Source organism: Vanellus vanellus (assembly GCF_965231255.1).
Source record: "Vanellus vanellus genome assembly, chromosome: 1".
Taxonomy (NCBI): Eukaryota; Metazoa; Chordata; class Aves; order Charadriiformes; family Charadriidae; genus Vanellus; species Vanellus vanellus.
Genome location: NC_138905.1, coordinates 72,905,925 through 72,927,363, shown reverse-complemented (window position 1 = coordinate 72,927,363; position 21,439 = coordinate 72,905,925). Strand labels below are relative to the sequence as shown.

The following is a 21,439-nucleotide window of genomic DNA, read 5'->3' as shown; positions in this document are numbered from 1 at the left end:
AACCAGCAGCCACTAAGACAGACCTTTTCCTTTTAGAAAAGGACTTTTATAGTGAAATGTTTCTTGAAGACTAAAAAAATAATAAATTCTGCAGTGTAAAGAAGGCCTATCAATTCTACACTAAAAGTATTTTAACTGAAAAATAAGTGCTAGGGACATATTTGCATCCTGTTAGAAATACTTCACACAATTTTTTTAAAAAAATATACCATATGCTACAGTAGTAAAATTATATGAGCAGATAAATTATGAATGAAAGTACTCAGATTTTAAACCTTGAGAGCAGTAATACTCTATATAACACATTGAAATTAAAACTAATTGATATTACATTAGCATCTATACATTATCCTGTAATCTGCAAAAACAGTGATTTGAAGTTCTTTTGCCTTCTTTTAAAACTACTTTGATATTCCTTTCGACCAATATTATCTACCCGTTATTTCAAAACAAACCACAAATTCCACTTAAAGCTAGTTTTGCTACACTCCTGAGACTAACTGTTGTTAAACATTCATCTGTACATTATGTTCTGTCCTTACTCTATCTCAGTTGGATACTCCCAATTAGGCAATCATCTCACTGAAATGTTTTCTTGCTGTAAGTAGTAACATAGAACCACAAATTATGCTGCAGGTGGTCAGCATGCAAGCATATAAATATTTTATAATAAATGAGGGAGGAAGGAAGGGAGGGTAGAAGGGAAGAGGACAGCCTCAAGTTTTTGCTTTTGGTTTCATACAGCAAAATTCTTCAGGATATACCATTAGGTAACATTCAACAGATGCAGAAGAAAGGGCGCAATTTGTCAAAGGCATATGAATAGTTTTATTTATTCATTATTGAGTTTTAATGCTATACCTTAAATCTATTATCTCAAAATTATTCTCAGAGTACCACGTCTGCCTTCTTGCTTAATACAAGTTCCAAGTACACATCAATTACTTAAGTCAAATGAATTAAGATCTTCATACCAGTAGCCTACTAAATGAAATTCCAAGTCTTATGTGGCTAACATAGTCTTACAGTAAAAGTTTCATGAAAAGTAAGGTGCTTTATCTCACCTGCATTTCTCCAGTGAGCTCAATTATCATGCTGATTAATAACTATAGTGTCATCTTTGCTACTAAAAGCAAGTGACAATATTGTAAACAATGTGATTATTTGTGAGTGATTTAAACAGACTGTACACTATGAAATAGCATCTTGCTTTACACACATTTGTCATAACTTCTTGTAACCCAACTTGCAGAGAATCTGGTACTTATGTTCAACACATCTCCTTTTGGACACTTAAAATATCTAAATATAAACCTACATTCCTAACTTTATATACTCTAGATTGAAAATATTTAAATGTTATTTAAGAAGCCAAAGTAACAAAATAAGAGTCCATGACCTCCCCCATTCTTCTTGTAAAGACAAAATATACAAACTCACATGCTTCATTCTTTACCCAAAATTAAGCTAAGAAACAGAAAGACAAGCAAAATTGTATCAGCCCTCTGTCAAGTTCACCTGATCAACAAAAATCCACACAAAGTTTTAAAGAAAAGCTTCCTGGCATTTTCTGAAAATGCCATCAACTTTGGATACATTTCTGGGTCACACACCCTCTGGAGAAATACATTACAGTAGTCAGTTCCCAACTCAGAGATGACTTTTGCCTTAAGGCAAAACTCTACAGCCAGTATTGCATTTGTCTCAAGAGGCAAGAAGATAAAAAATTGCTCAAGCAGCTGTCATTTTTCTTCCTGCGCAACACTTGATCAAGACAGCAGACCATTCAAGTACTACAGTCTGGTCTTTAACATTCCCATAATATTTACTACTTACATTTTTTGCCACAGATTCGTTCAAGAATTCTGCAGTAAATTCTTATTACAACTAGAACACCTTAGCAGTAATTTGAAGTTTTAACTATGAAGCCTCGATTTGAAACATGTAAGTCAATAATGTTCATCAATTACTAATAAAATGCCAACCTTAAAAACTACTTCTGCATATACTGGGGAGGGGGGAAATCTAATTAAGATGCATTAAATCAGCCAACTAACAAAATCGATACGGAGAAGGAAGCTAAGCTGCAACTCAGAAAACTCTCAAAGTGAAAATTTTAAAGGGACCAGTCTTAGACATCTATATTTTGCTTGAGTAACTCGGTCAACAAATCAAGATAATCCTTTTGGAACCTACAATTATTTCAAGTAAGCCTCTCTTTCATTACATTTAAGATGAACTAAAAGGAAACTGCAAAGTGATCACATAACCCTTGATTGATCAGTCTTCCCATCCTCAACCTTCTCATTAACAAAGATTGCTAGAGTGAAAGGAAAGGCTCTTTGAAAGTCAAATTCTTGAAAGAACAGAAGTAGTTTTCTACCTTCTTTGAATGTCAAATCAGTGTCAAAATTAGAGGAATTTTTGAATTTTACACTTTAAAGATATGTAGGCAAATTATATCATTAAACACATATTTTAAGAATACCCAACCATTAAAAAAAATTAAAAAGACAAAAGAAAAAAAGAAAATCACCATAACTAAAGTTAACAGTGGCTCTTCTAGCACTGAACTGCATAGCTGTCACACGGTGTGGAAGACAGACACAGGAAATAAACTTTTTCTAGGTGACGCTGTGACTTTCCAGGACAGGCTTCTTTGCATTCAAGGCAGAAACATGACCACTGCTTCATAATTTTCAGTTGCTTAAAGCACAGGTGAAGTATTAACAATAGTCCAAATCACGTGATACATAGCAATCACCTAAGACCATTAGCATGTGCATCCATTGTTGCAGTACTATTTGAATAACTGGTAAATATATTTCTTCACAGGAACAGAAAGATCAATACAGCCACAGAAGAGGTTCTGGAAAAAAGTAAGACTGTAATTGCTGACCCAGCAAAGTATCACAGGTTCTCTGGCACACCATCACTAAAATCCTACTCCAGCCAAGAGAGAGGACTGAAATAATTGCCTGCTTATGAACAGAGTGCCATTTCTGTGGACAGTATGAGATATAACAGGTCCTGTGGTTCATAAAAAAGGTATTTTGCACTTCTCTCCAATACTGCAATGCTGACTTTACAACATAGGTAAAAATTAATGGAAGTTTTTTCTTCAGCTGTTGACACCAACAGGAAAAAAAATAAATGTCTTTTTACATGTCTCTACTCTAAAATGCAACTGTCACAGTAACTGTTTAAAATAAATAAATAATCAGTTCAGTACTGGAAAGTTGCATCCAATTCTAAAGCAAAGTTAATTTTTTTTAGCAATTGCCTACTCTTTCCTAACCATTTTTGTACATTAGAATCTCTAAATAAATTCAACATGGTTATTAGTCTGATGCTAGGAAAACTCTGGAATCAAACAACTGGATCAAAAATGGACTACAAAAGGTACTGGGTAAGTGATTATTACTTGCTAGCGGAAACAATTCTCACTTTAAAAGACAAATCACACTTCTCAGCACATTGGTTCAGATAAAATTAACAAACATCAATTGTGTGGAGAAAGATTAAAAAAAAATGTAGCAAGTCACACCTGCCCAAAATTAGATCTTGGTTATGATCATAAAACTGTCATTAAACTAATGAAATGTGCTCAAAAGAGAGCTTATATAATATGCGTTTATCTTTAATTTATATGAATCTGCAATCTGTCTGCAGTACTGAACTTCAGAGCCCATCATCGCTAAACAGAACACTTTCCAACAGTAACACAGTTAGTAAACAAAAAGTGACTCTAAAATGAAAAGCATCTTTAAATTGTAAACTCAAACTATTGCTCACAGAAAACTGATCTTTCCTACTGAACACATAGATGTTTTACCCTAAAAGGGAACATAAACAGAATCTGGAACTGTTTTCCTCCTATCACAAGGGATGCCAACACTATAACGCTAAAGATCACCAACCATACCAGACACACACCTGCAGAGAAACAATCACATTGAAGAGGAACTTCCTATCTAAGACAAAACTTTCAGGAACTTCTAATTCTGCAAATGCTTACGTAATGATCGTCGTCTCTTGTTCTTTAACTTTCTTCTTTTATTCATTCCAGCTTTAGATGGAGATTCCTCTTTGGCCTTTGGCTGACTGGCAACTTTTGAAGAGTTCTGCTGGCTGAAGTGTGTGGGCACATGACGGGCAAGTCCTCCCTGAGATGCAAAGCTGGCATTGCACCCACCAACCACACACTAATGAGAAAAAAAAACAGAACAACTGCATCAGCATGCTATGTGTCACTCATTCACAGGCGTATGATAGATGTTTCAGTTTGACTTTTCTGGCTCAACCTCCAACACACTTAAAGGAAGACAAATTCTTAATGACCATGCAATTCTTAAAAAGATAAACAGAAACATAATCTGAAATAAATTTCTATCTGAACTTTATAACTCTCAGTAATTATTCCATGGTATAATAATTTTTTTCTATGCTATGTTATGCTCTATAATATTGTATAGCATAACACCAAACTCAAACAATGCACTGACAAACTCTTCCCCCAGAAAGAAATGCTTCTGAAGAACTTTCCCCTTCACTGACCAACATCCCCTTGTTTTTAAAAAAACTGCAATGTTATTCTGTATTTCCCAACAGCTCTCCAATCTTCTGCATTTGATAACGGTAAGGTTTTCTAACATCCTCCTTTCTTGTAGCAAGGCAGAAGTAAAAAAAAAATACATCTTTACCCACGTTAAACTTGAAACAGCTTAATGCTTTTTGTAAATGCTATACAAAGTCAATAAACAGTTATACTACAGTTTTGTCTAAAACTAAATTCAGTAACTTGAAGGTTATATTAACAATTATTTATAATTTATTTTGGGATGTTACTGTTTACTTCAGAAGTATTTAAGAAGTTCTTTAATGAAAATGGTCTCTTTCTCCAACAGAAAATAAAAGATTCAACAATAATTAAGCAGAAATACAGAAATCATAAGATACGTGCAACTAAGCCAGTATTGGCTACAATAATTATTGGTATTTTCATAAGTATTTGGTTTATATTTACAATTATTTCCATTTGCAAAAAGAGTATTTAAACTATACTGTTGGGGAGGGAGGCACAAACCTTTTCTCTTGTGCTCTGAGTTTACAAGGGTAATAGACAAGTAATTTTAAGATATGCATTCCATCACTGGCTGCAATGAATTGTGTATCCACACGATCCATTTTTCTTCTGATCCAGAGAATAACAGCAGGGTTAATAAGTGGATCAGCCAGTAGCAAAAAAATGATCCCCACTCTAAACCATTGAAAAGTTCTTCTTCCACATCTGTTCTGCTCCTCCCTCTCTTTCCCCTCTTTCATCTGTACCTCTGTTCTCTAGCCCTTCCCTTCACAGCAAACTGATGAAGCAGCTCCAGCATGAGTTCTGGAATAAGTAACACTGCAACTATGTACATAGTGCTAAGTTTTCTCTGAAGGCTAAGGATGAAATTGCAAGTAATCTTCTCCAAGCCTGCACATTTGATTGAAAGACAAGAAAAAAGCAGCAGAAACACTACTCAGCATGTTTTGTCCCTAAAACTCAACTGTGTTGTTTTCTAACTGTGGCTGCAGAATTGGAAAGTCTATCTCTGCCTCAGACCTAGCAAATGGTTTTCCATGATCATCACAAAACAATATGGTGTCCAAGAAGAGAAAAACCTGTGTTATCCCCAAGGACTTAATACTTTATAAGACTGTGGATACGTATATATATTTCAAGACAGTAAAAGACGAAACATAGGAGGACATTTGTGACACTTATTTGCTCCCCCCCCCTTTTTTTTTTTAGGAAAAAAACTTAGAGGAAGTTAGGGAATTTTTCTTAAGTACTGAGCTAACTACAAACATATAATTCCCTGACAAAAAGCTTTAGGATCCTTCACACTGTATTTGTTCCTCTGTGTCTCCCCCACTAAAAAGTATTTTAAGAATTGTGAAGATTTTTACCAAAAACCTACGTATGCCTTTTTACCTTGCCCTATAACTTCCTGTGTTCAAACAGCAGCAATATTGCAGTGACTTACAAGAAATCCCAGCACAGCTATGAAATTCAAAACACTCAAGATCCTGATCTCATTTACACTACAGTAACCTCAATTCAATATTTATTACTTCAAATTAATACTAAAGATTAAAATTTGCACTTACAGAATCATAGAATGGTTTGGGTTGGAAGGGACCTTTAAAAACTATCCAGTTCCAACCCCCCTACCACAGACATCATCTACTAGATTACGTTGCTCAAAGCCCCATCCAACCTGACCTTATACCTGACCCACTTAGTTGTATTAAAGATGACAAAATGCAATCAGATACAGGTAAAATACATGCCTGCAATGTTCAAGCAATCCTCTATTCTCCAGTTTCTAAGCCTTTGAAATAGCTGTCTTGCCCATAAAAGCAGTTTCATGAAACTAAACTAAGCACCTAAATCTAAACTTAGGTTTAACTTTCATTAAGGTGATCCTCACTTCAGCTTCTAGCTTTTTCTGATCCTACAAACACTGACAGAAAAAAAAAAAAAAAAAAAAGCACAAAAAAACCCCATACCCTGAAGTTCAATCACACTGAGAAATTAAGATTTCAGTTTTGCCAATGCCTGCTAGAGGTCAAAAATAACCTGAAGTACAGTGCATGCATTACCGTATTCCAATTTTATTAAAGTATAATATCAAAGGCAATACCTTCTGAAAATAACACATAAGCTTTGTGTCGGGCACATTTCTAAAGCTTTTTAAAACACAACTTCATAAGACTTAATTGTACTTCTTGTCAGATGGGAAACATTGTTTTATGACAAACTGCAGTTTGACTCACAGTGTCAAAACTTTACTTTTGTCTAGTTGTGTACAAAGAAAACAATCACAGATATTCTATACATATTATCTGCAGAAGCTGCCACTTACTTTTCTTGATCTACCCAAGTTTTACTTTTAAAAGCCTCAAACCACATCCTTAAATCTTCAAATATATGCAACTCGCAACTAGAAATTCTCTTTTTCCAGAAAGCCTCTTTATAGTCTGCAGCCACAGTATGAAATATTTGCAGAAATCATTACATTCAGATATTGTGTAGTTTGAGACTACCTGATCATGTCATCAAGTAACAGCAGATCTATGAAAGATGACACAGAATGCCTTTGCAGTAGACAGGAAATAGTAGAAGAGGAGAAAAATCTTACCTGTTTTTTTCTTTTTTTTCTCTAAAATAATATATCCAGCAATCCGTTACTAATGTGTAAAGTCTCTTCTCTCCAAAGATAAAGGAGCAGTTCAGGCTGTCACTTCAGGATCTCTGGACGGTAAGTCACACCAAATCAGCTTCCCACCAGATAATTATACAGATCTAGAGGGCTTCTAATAAATCAAACTCAACTATTATGCACAACTTTAAACCGATCTCTTCATTTTTTTTCCCCCAAAACCTAAATCTCAAAATTTTGCATTCAATTTTAAATATGGTAAATGGGGTCCGGATTGGTGGATATGTTACTTCAAGAGAAAATAAGTCAACACGTAAGAAGTTTAAATTCTCCAGTGTACCCATACCCACCATTATTAATGGGCAGTAATGACCAGTAACTTTAACAAACAGGATATAAAAATATCTGGCAATACAGTTTTTTTTCTATATTCAAAATAACCAAATCTGCTTTTTAGAATATTCAATGTGTATTTTTTCCAATAAATCTAACATTAGTATTTTAGACATCTGGATAAACGTTCTTATTGTCTCAACACCTCAGTGTTCAGGCAGAATGCCTTTATATTTTCTATCTGCATCTGCAATGCTGTAATGGATAGAAGATGTTCTGCCAAGAGAGTAACAGGCATGGATTCCAAATGAGGACTGAAACTGTTCGGCTGTATTTTCTAGTTTTCAACAAGCGTTAGTCTACTGAGAGTAATACCAAATGCAGTCACCTCTTAATGAATTCTTGAAGTTACAGTCGGTAGACTGAGCACCAAATTTCATTTTTATTATTACTTTCTTCCCCCTTTAAACAAAAGATGAAAGCCTCCAATGCACCTGTGTACTGTCATTCGTTGTTATTGAAAGCATTTACCTGACATGAGCAAACCTTGCATGACTGACCTTAAACATTAAAAGCATACCCATTGGAATCAGTATGTGAAAGCAGCTGGTACCATACCCACATACAGTCTTGTATTTAGAGAACATTGCTATATGCAATAATTTTGCATAAAAACTCCCACTGTTTTGTGCTCGCTCTACTACTTGTCCTTTTATTGTGCCTAACATCTTGTATTTTGTTATCTAGACTACATTTTAAGAGTTCATTTGATATGCCTTCAAGTAACTTTCAACGCCTTGTACAGCAACAAGCCATTGCGCATAGTACTTCGATTAATTTTTTTTTTTTTTGGAGTATCAGAAACCATGCTGGAAAACGCAGGTTGTCACAGCACATTAACTGTTCAAATACTTATTATTTGTAACAGCCAAGTTTAGGACAAGTAAGACAGAATTTCTTTGTTCACTTTTCCTCAGCTTGTCAAAGACAGTTACCAGCATCGCTTTTCTAACTCAGCAGATTATTCCTCTAGATACACCTGTCTACATGTTCTGAACGTTTTTAAATTGCTGAACCCTCAACAGTACCACCACTACATGTTGATGATACTCCACAACATTCCACCAGTTTCTAAAAAGCTGCAAAAATGATATAATAACAGAACTAAAAAAGAATTAATGTTTAGGTTTTTCTCTGTCAACTCTGAATGTAAAATCATACACAAATATGAACATACTAAATCTCTTCAGAGAAACAACTACATGTTCTGAGAATACCTATATTAAATGAGGCCAGCCCTCAGGAGTCACAAACTTTGCAGGTAACAGAGAAAGTCTGGAGGAAGGAAGACTTCCCCTTGATCGAAGGGGAACAAGTTAGAGATCAGTTAAGTAAACTGGATATCCCCAAGTCCATGCGTCCTGACAGGATGCACCCACAAGTGCAGAGGGAGCTGGCAAAAGTCATTGCTGGGCCGCTCTCCATCATCTTTGAAAGGTCCTGGAGAACAGGCGAGGTGCCTGAGAACTGGAGGAAAGCCAATGTCACTCCAGTCTTCAAAAAGGGCAAGAAGGAAGACCCAGAAAACCACAGGCCAGTCAGCCTCACCTCCACGTCCCTGGAAAGATGATGCAACAGCTCGTTCTGGGCGTCATCTCAAAGCATCTGGAGGAAAAGGTGGTTATCAGAGATAGTCAACATGGATTCACCAAGGGGAAGTCATGTCTGACTAATCTGATAGCCTTGTATGGTGGCATGACCGGATGGATAGATGAGGGGAGGGTAGTGGATGTTGTCTGCTTTGACTTCAGCAAGGCTTCTGACACCGTCTCTCACATCATCCTCATAGGCAAGCTTAGGAAGTGTGGGTTAGATGAATGGACAGTGGGGTGGATTGAAAAATGGCTAACGGATAGAACTCAGAGGGTTGTGGTTAGTGGTGCAGTCTAGTTGGAGTTCTGTAACAAGTGGTGTCCCTCAGGGGTCAGTCGTGGGTCCAGTCCTGTTCTATATATTCAATGACCTAGATGAATGGATAGAGTGTATCATCAGCAAGTTTGCTGATGACACAAAACTGGGAGGGGTGGCTGACACACCAGAAGACTGTACTGCCGTTCAGCATGACCTGGATAGGCTGGAGAGTTGGGCAGAGAGGAACCTCATGAAATTCAACACAGGCAAGTGTAGGGTACTGCACCTGGGGAGGAATAACCCCATGTATCAGTACAGGTTAGAGGCTGACCTGCTGGAGAGCAGATCTGTGGAAGGGGACCTGGGAATCCTGGTGGACAACAGGATGACCATGAGCCAGCAATGTGCCCTTGTGGCCAAGGAGGCCAACGGCTTCCTGGGGCACATCAAGAAGAGTGTGGCAAGCAGGTGAAGGAAGGTTATCCTCCCCCTCTACTCTGCCCTAGTGAGGCCACATCCGGAGTACTGCATCCGGTTCTGGGCTTCCTGGTTCAAGAAGGACAAGGACCTGCTGGAGAAGGTCCAGCAAAGGGCTACAAAGATAATAAGGGGATTGGAGCATCTTTCTCAGGAGGAAAGGCTGAGGGACTTGGGTCTTTCTAGTCTAGAGAAAAGACGATTGAGAGGGGATCTTATCAATGCTTATAAATACTTAAAGGGAGGGTGCCAGGAGGATAGGAACAGTCTTTTTTCAGTGGTGCCCAGTGACAGGACAAGAGGTAACAACCTGCTGTAGGTGACCCTGCTCTGGCGGGGGGGGTTAGACTAGATGGTCTCCAGAGGTCCCACCCAACCCCTATCATTCTGTGAATGTCTACAATGACAAAAAAAAAAAACAAACAAAAAAAAAAACCAAAAAAACAACCACCAACACATACCATAAAAGATGAAAGGATGGCTAGAATCAGACTGCAATAAGCAAAGAGAAAAATCCCAGCAGCACAAGAGCAACGAACTTCAGGTATTAAAAGGAGCAGTATAACTTCGAAAATACCCAACAGCGAGCCAAAGAAGGCCAGAAAGTTCTCAACCAGAAATATGTCCTGTAAGACCAGTTTGTTAGTTCCTCCTGACAAGAAAAACAAACCTAGGAAACGGTGCTTACCAAAAGTAGGATTGAAAAAGCATGCCGCTTTGCAGAAATCGTATTTGACTACAGACTAAGAACTAGCTGCAATAGTAACTATGTCTCATTTAATGGACTTGTTTTTCTTTGGTGGAGGGATTGGTGGGTGCCCTAGGAAAAGACACTTTATCAGTAACAAAACTAATGTGATGATGGCCTCAAAAAAACCCAAGCAAAAAAAAAAAATCCATCTTTGTGTTCAACATGAAATCCAAGGCCATCAGTATTAAAAACTTGGGGGGGGGGGAGGAGGGAATAATATAACTCAGATACAAAATGTCATCTCCTTATGAGCTGGACATACACTACCAGGAAATTGCCCCATATGAAAATGGACCTACATAACAAAGGTCTCAAAAAATAGGTATTCATAAGGAAATTTACCTTTTCTGTGACACAGGTATTGCAATATTAATGCTAAGGGGGACACATTAAACTACACAAACAGAAAAAAAACCAAGAGAAACTTATGAAAATACTAAACATTTTGCCTTTATAATTTAGAAGTGGGTTCATTTCTGTGACAAATGAACTACATAGTCACATGGTTTGTATTGCATGGAAAGGGCAGGTAAACCCACAAAGACATTTTAATATGAAAGCACAGCAGCTTATTTGCAGCTGAACACAGTTTTTAATCGAAGGACACCACCACATGTATCTCAAAAATAGATAATTAAACCCAAAATGGGCAACTACATAAAATGAGTCCACTTGCAAGCAAAAGGGGGACAGGACAGGGACATATACTTCAACAGAGTAATTCCAATGAAAAGGAGAGCTTTATGCCTGAAACAGTCCCCAGCTGCCTTTCAGTTTAAGAAAACGCTTTTGGCTCTTATTTTGACTAGAAATATAAGAATATAGCAACCTGCCATATACTCATTACTCTCCTCTGGTCGTTATACAATTTTAGCACTCTTTTACCTTCACAAAAGTAAATTTTCATGCTTTTAATTGTCATTTTCCTAGCTAGCATTCTTTGGTTTTCTTAAAAACATCCTGAAACAGCAATTCTTCAGACAACAGCATACAGATAGACTGTTTCCATTACTGCCTTTTATGGCTTTCCTCAAAAATCCTGACATTTATTTATTTTTTAAATAAAACAATGTGAATGACTAGGTATTTTCAGCAAGTTCTCTAAAATGAAAGATTCCTTCCTTCTATGCTAGAACTCTCACGAGGCAACAGAAATTTCATTTGTAATTTAGGCTTTGGGAGATATTTTGTCTGCAGTAATCATCCAGAACAAGAGATCCTTAATCCAACTCTGACATGAAAAAAGCTGGCTTTTCCTAAAAGGTGAGTAATTAAGATTTATAAAAACAGCTAAATGCACAAATGGAAATATTTGCTCTGGTTTTGTATGACTGCCATAAAACAATTAGTAATGGCTGTTCTTCGACCAATCAAGACTAATATTCAATACTTTAAATGTTTTTGTATCAGACAGTAGACTTCAAAAGCTTGTAAAAGAAAAGCAGCAAGGAAAGGGAGGCCAGTTAATTAATAGGTTGCTATCATAGACACATACTTGGCTACCTCATGTGAGACCAGAAGCCTATGTTCAGCATAAGTGACAGGGGAACAAACGACGTTACAAAATTCTACTCAACCACAATTATCCCCATTCAAAGCCCCCAGGAACAGATTGAGAAATACAGAGATAAAAACAAACAGAGGGACTAAAGACAACAGCAGGAAAAAAATGCTGAAGTGACACACATTGAGCCACGATGATTAACTATTGCAACCCTAGTCTCTGTTTTGTTCTTTCTTTTAGTATGACCAGAAAGTACAGAAAGTCAGTTGGTGAAATGACACATATTTAACACAAGATTATTATCAGAACTAATTGTTTTAAATTTTAGGGCTCTAGCTGTAACCAGCCAAGCCCAAAAAATGGGATAGCAACTTTTACTGACTTTGCTAAGTAACTCTGACAGACTCAAAAGTACTACTAGTATTTCTGAGCTATGCCCACCTCTTTTAAACCCAATGTCTCTAAAATTTAGTTTCTTTGATCTAGACCAAATAAGTATACAAACTACCCTACTGAAAGACTTTCCCCTCAAGACCAAAGCTTGCCATTATACTTTAAGGTATATAAAATATTTAATTCCAAAATGAGAAGACCTAAGGTACAAGTTTCCTCTGATGACTGGGTTTGTTTTTTTTATTTTATTCAGAGATCAGCACTTATGATTGTTCCAGCAACTGATCTAATCACATAGGCAAACTTTCGGGGATCTATGACCTTATGCTATGTTTCCAAGAGCATACTAATCTTATTCCTCTGAACAAAGGGTATGCTAACCTCAAGAGCAAGTTTCCTGTTGTTATTCGCTCTCTCAGTCTGAAATTTTTAAGACTAAACTACACAGTTCGGTATGGAAAAAAAGTCTAGCCTTTATTCAAAAATTTTCTCACTTGCAATGTATTACTTTTACTCTCTAGGTTTTGAGTTCAGTTTTGTTTTCTGTCATAACTACTGTTACAAGCTATGCAGAAGACATCACTGTAACAGAAAAGTATTTTTTAGTAATAAAGCTGTCTTAAACTAGAGGGGGGGAAAAAAAAAAAAAAAAAAAAAACAGCAGAAGATATTACCTGAGGAAAGAGAGGAGCGGGAAGTAGAGACACAGTGACTAAAAGTTGGTGGAGTTGCAGGGTGGGGGAGAGGAAGGCATAAAATGCTACCTATACTTAAAATAAAACCCTAATTCATTTTCATATCCTACATGGAAGTAGAACTTCAGTCTGAAGTAGTGTGGGTGGGACTTACCATCAAGTGATCCAGGACTGACAGCTATGAACTGCCCCAACTGTATCCATAAGAGGATGAAGCAACTCATTAATAACGGATTGGTGGATATGGGAATGATAAACACTACTATACCTAGAATTGCAGGTACAGATTAGGGGGAGAAAGAAAGAGAAAGTTAGAAAATACTATGCAGGAAATACAGTCAGCTCAATGGTCCTGCATTCCTTGTTTTCTTATTATTCTCAAAGAGGTTAACCATAAGTAGTCACTGACTGTGTTTCAACTTAATTTTGTTAACCAAACCAGCTCTTATTCAAGCACAGAATGTGCACTATCAGGGATGATCCAAAGTTTAATGTGGAAGTGTAAAGCATGAGGCAAAATATCTCACTGTCTTACAGTGTAAGCAGCTGAACCAGAAAATGCACAAAAAAAAATGAACTTCACCAGTATTTAGTTTTAGACTCCCCTATAACTTATAGATTAAAAGAAACAGGGATAGAGAAGCAATAACAGTATCTTCACCTGTTTTCATAACAGAACAGGACCTTTGGGAACAATTACTGCAAAAACAAAGGCTCACCTCACTGGATACTGTTTAAAAATACTCCTGTGATGGCATTTTTAAATTAAATATAATGTATCAGGAAAAATAAATAGGACCTCTCTTAAAATAAGCAATGACATATCTTACAGTGAACCTTACCTTGAAAGGTTTGTCCCCACTGTGTGTCAGCATATGCCTCTGCAACCAACTTTGACTTGTTGAAGGTGTATTATATACTTTGCAACCCTTCCACAAGCAAACAAACACCTAATAAGAGTAAAAATGTGGTAAGTTTACATGAGTCAAAGAAAACGGGGAAAAAAAATAATCAGATTAGCAGAGAAGTCTGTTTTCACTATACAAAGTACTTCAAGGAATTGTGAACAATAACCATTCAGTTTGCAACACGCTTCTCATATCTCTCCAAGGAAAAAAATAAGTACAACCACAAGTATTCAAAACAGCAGATCACTGGAACAAAGTACCAAAAAACAGGTGCTCCTGCAGATAAAGACAATCGAAAGCCGTAGCATCCACTGTAAAGAGTTTGTGTTTGCACTCAATACCTGTATCCACCAGATATTAAGACAGAACGTTTTTAAGTGACAAATTTATATTTTCTGTGTAGCAGATATAGAAATAAAATCATTTACTCTCATAAGCAAGTAATAATTTTATTCTTTGAGCATGAAAAAGTAAAAAACTGTAATTAAGAGCTTTTAGACACTGAAGTTTTATATTATGGAATACTGGATACCTCTAGTTAGGGCCTTATACTCAATCCCTCAGGAAAAAAGTTACAATTTCTCACAGGATTCAAAGTCTATGGGTCTTTTGTGATTCCAGTGTACAGATCAGTCACATGCACAATAGTGCATTAAGGAGAGTAGAGCTTACTTATTCTGCTTTTCTCTCTCCTTTCATTGTGCCTATCTATAACTGAGAGAACAAAAAAGTTCAATGAACTTGCCTTTCATCAGAATTTCCTCAACAGGTCTGTATGTGAAGGGAGGTACAGCCCTGATTTGTAGCAGCAAAATACAGTCCCCAGAAATAGCATTGCCCATAATACAGGTTTTCAGAACTGCAGAAAACTAATTGGATTTGAGTTTCTTGTTCTCTTTTGAAGATTAAGAAACTCAAAATTCAAGAGACTGGATTTTCAAAACAAAAGAGCAGCCACAGGAGCGCTATGTTCTTGCTTTATAATATATAGATAACCCCAACTTACAAATACAAAGCTGGAAGACCCTGCATGTCTGTATGACTGATCCACATCTACTGACACAACCCCCTAAACCTTTGATGCCTGCTGCTCCTCAGTTTTGAGATCCCCCTGAAGCCGCACAATTGGAATTGCCGAGATTCCTGGCTCTGCAACAGCTCCATAACTGTCCCAATGTTTTCATCAACAACTGCAGACTGCAGGATACTCAGCAAAGGAGTACTACTATGAACTCTCATATTGTGGAAATGCAATCCCTCCAAAAAAAAAAAAAAAAAAAACAAGCACTTGGTTTTACAACACCCCACCAGAAATACAGGCATGACTTCTTGGTATTTCAAAATATTTCTGGAGGAAAAAAAAAACAAAAAAAAAAAAAAAAAAAAACACAAACACGTTGGGAGGTAAAACTATTTTTTCAAAGCTTTCATGGGTCTGTCTGGTTTGGAGCCATCATTTCAGTATTAGTTTGAAAATACATATTTTACCATAAAAGCAATATGATAAGCATCCTTGTAAGTTTTCAATAAGCACTTACTACTCCCACTTTTCTTCAAATTATAGTCATTGTAGTTGAATAATATCTGAGATCCTATCAAAACCACAAGAATGTAATTTCAAACACTGCTTAAACACCTCGCCAGCAGGTGGCAGACAAATCCCTGAAACAGAACAGCCAGGATCAGTCCCCTTCCATAGCATCAATTGAAGAACTTTTCAAAAAATAAGCCAACTCCAGTAGGGGGATAAAAAGTGTGAACTGAACGCAACAGTTATTAGACACCTCGTGCTTCCACCAAGCTCCTCTTTCAGAAAGACAAATACAGTCTAACATTTTCTAAATAAAAGTATCCACAAATCACACGGAATGTAAGTGAACAAAAATACAATAAAGAAAAAAAAACAACCCTGAAAAGTCTTCCAGCCTCTTTTTAAGAAGTGAAAAAGGGTCATGGATGGGATAACTAAGATCCATGCAGATACAGTTATGTGAAAGCCTGCAGGGTACTGATATCCCTCATCCATTTCATTGTTTCATCCAGAATTCATATAACACTTTATAAGCCTATGAAGTGAACTATAGAAATTTCTCATGGGTAGCTAAAAAGCCAGCACAGTAGATGGATGATCCTGCTTTGAGCTTAGAATGAAAAGTCACTAAATATGAAGCCAAAAGTTCAATCCTATCAAAAAACATCAGCTAAACACAAGCAGAGTCATGGCTGTCTCAGTAATGCAATTACATAATAAATTACTTAAATAAAACACTAATTTGCGTTACCTTAAGTCTCTTGTTCACTCAAGATAAAGTGTAATGGTGTAAAATTTTACTTCTGGAGAAGTAACAGGAGAAATTCAACAGATAACAACTACACTAGGTTAAGATTTGCTATCAGTTCTACAAGAAATTAAAGAGCTACAACATACAGTGCTGAAGGCAGGCTGATTGCTCATGTTTGATGTAAAGGTAGTTTACGTGACATGTTCCAAGCACCAAAGGTAATTTGGGAGGTTGGCAAGGGGAGGGTAGTTAAATACAAAGTTGAAAATTACTCTACTGGAAGATGTTTTGAAACATTAAAATTGTGGGACCAACAGAAATTGCATCATTTGACTAGGGATTCAACTGAAATACACGTATCTATATTCCTCTATTAAAAAAAAAGAAAATACTAGATGCAGTTACATCGAAGGTATACTTGCCATCAGTGCTACAGACAGAGCTGTTTTGGTAAGACTTTCTACTCTAAAGTCAATGAGTCTTACATCTTCCCTAGTATACATGCTGTATGTATTTTACCTCTACCGAGACTCCATTCATAAAAATAATCAAGACATGACTTCACCCGAGTTCACATGCAGTAACATGTACACTAACAGTTTTAAGAAAATGAAGTCCAAGTACAAGTGCTTAAAGATATACCAACAGCTTCAAGATGCTGAAAAGTTAGCACATCTATCAAAAACCTGACAGCTTCAAATCATTTATTAAAAAGAACTCACAACATTTTTAAAGTTAGGCATTCAATTAAAAACACATCATAGCAAATCAAGTGAACTTTGCAAGAGACACAGCTGAATGCCTAATACCAGACTGCTGAAGGCCCAACCTTAGTTGCCACTAGCTACAGAACTGACATTTTAAAACATAAAATTTGCTGCTGTCATTAAAGAGTAAAATATTGGCAACTAAGAAAGACGGAGAAAAAAAGTAACACCAACCCCTCCTCGTTGACCGTCCACATGTATGGAGCGGATGTGATCTGCCAAATCTGGGCTGGAGCTGAAGCAAGCATGGCAATGGTCCCAACAACAGTTATAAGCAATGCTTTTTGCAGAGGAGGCAGGAACTCCTTGTCCATTCATCATAACTGGAGTTGAACGCCCACTGGAAATTGTGCTGTCTACGTCCATAATAGTGCTGCTTATGCTGTAAGGCAAAAAAAAGAGAAAGTTTGTATTTGTTGCACATTAACAGAACAAATAAAAATCATAGCTCTTTGGGAGTTTGTTTCAGATATATTTAGACAGGTTGAAAAGAAAGTCTTACATAAACTTACTATTTATTGTGGTTCATCACCTTAACCCAAACGTACAGTCAGGACACGGCAGATTTTACTCTCTGGACACTAGCAAGAAAAGGGACTGACTTGTGAGAAAATTAACTATCGTGTGGTTAACACAGTCATTTTTAAGCTACATTAAACAGCCATTCATTATTTTTATTTCCCTGGAGAGAAGAAAAGGGAAAAGAAAAAAAGGAAAAAAAAAAGGCATGCTGGGCGAGATCACAGATGTATCTAGCCCAGCATCCACCACTAACACAGTATCATTAAAAAGGACACAGCAGTGAAGTTCTACAGAAGGTTTAAGGTACTCCCACGCTTGCCCCAGCATGGTGTCCATCACATGCGTGGTCAAAACTAATACTTTTCGGTTTGCTTTTTTAAAACTTTCCAGAGAAGCCAGCAGCAGCAGTGAGAATACATGGCCAGCAGGGGTCATTTTCATCAGCCATTCTGCTCTATATCTTGGCAGATACAAAGCCAAGTATCAATTGGACCAGAAACAAAAAAAAACAAACAAACAAAAAAAAATATATCGCAAAGAGTGTGCTCTTCCATATATAAGCAAAAGGTATGGAGATAGATGGATGTTCTTCCTGGATAAACATTAAGTAACTACTGATGTACTTTTTTTATTTTACCTTGTGAACCTGTTCACTGCCTTTTAGGACCTTTATTTTTTTGTCTTCCACAAAGCATTACATCGAACAGCTCATCTTTGAGAGGACCTCAGAAGATCAGGTGGCCAAATCTCCTACTCAAGCAGGAGCCAATGAGATGAGATTGCTTGTAGTCTTGTCCAGCTGAGCCATTAATGGGTGTTTTCAAAGGCTGGAGTTTCTGCTACCTTTCTAACAATTTCCCAATGTCTGATTAACCTCTTTATGGGGGAGGGGGGAAATTTCCCAACATCTCATGAGAATTTCCAGTGTTCCAACTTCTGTATGTTGCCTCTCATCCTTGGCAGCTATAGGGTTGAGATGACTCTGGCTCCTCCTTTGCTAAACCTCCCTATTAGGTCACTGATAACAGCAATAACTGTGTCCTTCTTATCCTAAAACTGAGGAAAGCCAATCTCTCAGCCTCTCCATACATAGCATTTGCTTCAGCTTTCTAACCATCTTGGAGATCCTCCACCAGATCCCCTCCAGTATGTGAGTATCTGCGATGAGTCCCAAACTGCGCACAGTACAACCTACACACAGTAATCCAGACAGTCTTAATGGTGCCAAGCAGAAGTGAGGAATCACTTCTATGGACTGTATAGATACACTTGTGCTAATACAGCCCAGTATGCAGCAGCAATTTTTACATAGGTGTCTTTACTTATTCTTCTAAGCAAAAATGCAAGAAAACAAAAATCTAATTACGTTACTTTAAAGAAAGAAAATAATAATTTCCTATTCAGCTCTACATAGTATTCATAATCTTTTAACTTTTATCATATCCCCTTTTCTTCCCCACCTCTTGCACATAATTACTATGCGAAAGCATTCTGCTGTTAAAGGTATAGGTGCTGTTCCATATTTTTGGCCATCTGTTTACATACCCATTATTGTTCTATTACACATTTTGAGAAGGATGAAACAAAAACTACACCATTATTCAAAATCTGAAAATATCATTAGCATGTTTGCTCTTTTGCTCTAAAAGCTTTTACTAGCAATTTCTCACGTTACCTGTATCTTTTTAATCACTATTCTGCTAGCAGTTTTTTCCTGTGATAGATTTTGAAATCATCGTAGATTTTTGCCTTGTTTAGATTTCCAACTCTTCCATCATGTGGATTCCACTGCATTTATGAATACAAAATGTCTTGCCTTAGTCAAAATAAGAGATACCCTTTAGCAACACTTTCCAGTTAAGTATTAGTTTTAACTAGCCCAAGTAATTTGGTTTCATGAGCAAATTCTGATCTGAGAAATACCAGCAAAGTAGCATTAATGAAAATGCTGACTACCATACCCCAAGTGCAGACCCCTTAAAAATCTTCTTCCAACCTGTTAGTCTCCCCCTATTGTTAAAACTGACCGTTATTCTTCGGCTTTTGTTTTCCAAGGTAAAAAGAAAGTTTTAGAGACCTTCTCAATAGTTTTTTTTCTTTATTAAAAGTCTATCAAATACATACTTCCTAAATGACAGACAATTGCCACATGCTTATTCTTCCTCTCCCAATTTCAAAAAAAAGATCCAACAATTTACAAGACATGACTTCAACCCCCAAAAGTCATACAGGCTCTTTGCTGCCACACAGCATTTTTCATGTGCCCACTATTTTTACTTTCTTCCCTTTTCTATACCCTGAATACACACAGCTTTCCATGATCCCTCCCCACCTCTTCCATCGCCCCCAAAGTATTCTCCGTTCCTTTCATAACATACAAGCTCACAATACATGACTAGCAAATAAAGGTGGCCAACAGATGCCTACAGACAGGGTTTTGAATCTGTTACATATTTCTGCCTTTCCCAAAAAACCTTATTTATATTCACCAGAAACTTCCAAGAAAATACAACTAACACTGAGCTGAAGCTACCAGTCTCAACAGCGTTAACAGTCACTAACTACTAGTAACAGTAGTTTAGGATCCCCCTAGGAAATTGCCGGAAGTTTTATATGCAAAATAATGTTGCAAGCAAGCCCAATTTTTCCACCATGCCAGGTTCACAATAGATGCACCTAGGGGACTGACATCCCCTCCTTCCTTCCTCAACTGATGCCCAAGACAAAAATTATCCCCAAAAGTAAAATCTGTAAAACTGTGTTATGAAAAATTTACCAACAGGATAACAGGAAAATTGAATAAATAATTAAATGTGACCAGACACACACCTTAGTTTGAGTTATCCAAGTATAGTTTTCTCAAAATCAGTAAGAAGTAGGTTTGAACGAATACAAAACAGCACACAGCCTGACCGCTTCTATTGCATACAGTAATGTTACACAGATCAGTGTTTCCAACGGGAAGTTGCTTCACTAAGGATGGTGAAGCACTACAGATACAGCACTCGTACAATAGCTGCCTCAAACCATCTCATGTGGATAAGTAGCCCTAACTTTATCACAGTTGAAAGGTACCAAAGTACAGTACTTAAAGTAACTAGGAGCTCAAACTTCCAAGCTATTTACAGTCAGTCTAAGTTTCTACATCCACTGACAGCATCAATACCATTCTCAACCCCCCCCCAAACAGGCATAAACAACATACAACTAAGAAGAGGTATGGTGCTGGTGACCGCAAGAAAAGACTACAAAGGGCTATTTGGCATAGTTCTCTCAAGGGTTCCCTGTTTTTACAGCCTGTTCTTAAGTGGGAAAGCAATGGGAAAACATAACCCAAAACTAGTTTTGTGAAATAATTGGGGGGGGGGGGTGGGGGGGGGGTGGGGGGAGAAGTGTGCACTCATGCACATGTGTGTGGTTTCTCCGCCTCACAAGCATGCAATCTGGTTAATTTCCCTAAGCAGAGATGAAAAAAAACTCAAATTGATGAACCTGTAGCATGAAAGTTTATTTCATATTGCAAATGCAATGCACCATACCTTGACCATCTTATGATACAAAATCCCAGGTCTCTAATTTTATAGCCTAAGGAATGCAAATAATTAGGCTTTTTTTTTTTTTTAGTACGCTATCCTACCTGTAGGAAATTACTCTTGTTTTTGGAAAAAAATATGTAGAAGTCAACTAG

The 21,439-nt window shown here is 37.0% G+C and overlaps 1 protein-coding gene across 1 annotated transcript in view; it reads right to left on the bottom strand.

Annotated features, from left to right (window-relative positions):
* AEBP2 (AE binding protein 2) overlaps positions 1 to 21,439 on the bottom strand; it is a gene marked incomplete at its 5' end in the record, with an annotated part of 50,449 nt that overhangs the window by 13,754 nt on the left and 15,256 nt on the right. The window contains 3 exons of the mRNA XM_082487410.1: positions 4,019 to 4,205; positions 14,115 to 14,222; positions 17,404 to 17,611. Of these exons, the coding sequence (XP_082343536.1) occupies positions 4,019 to 4,205; positions 14,115 to 14,222; positions 17,404 to 17,611 (503 nt within the window). The remainder of the gene's footprint in view (positions 1 to 4,018; positions 4,206 to 14,114; positions 14,223 to 17,403; positions 17,612 to 21,439) is intronic.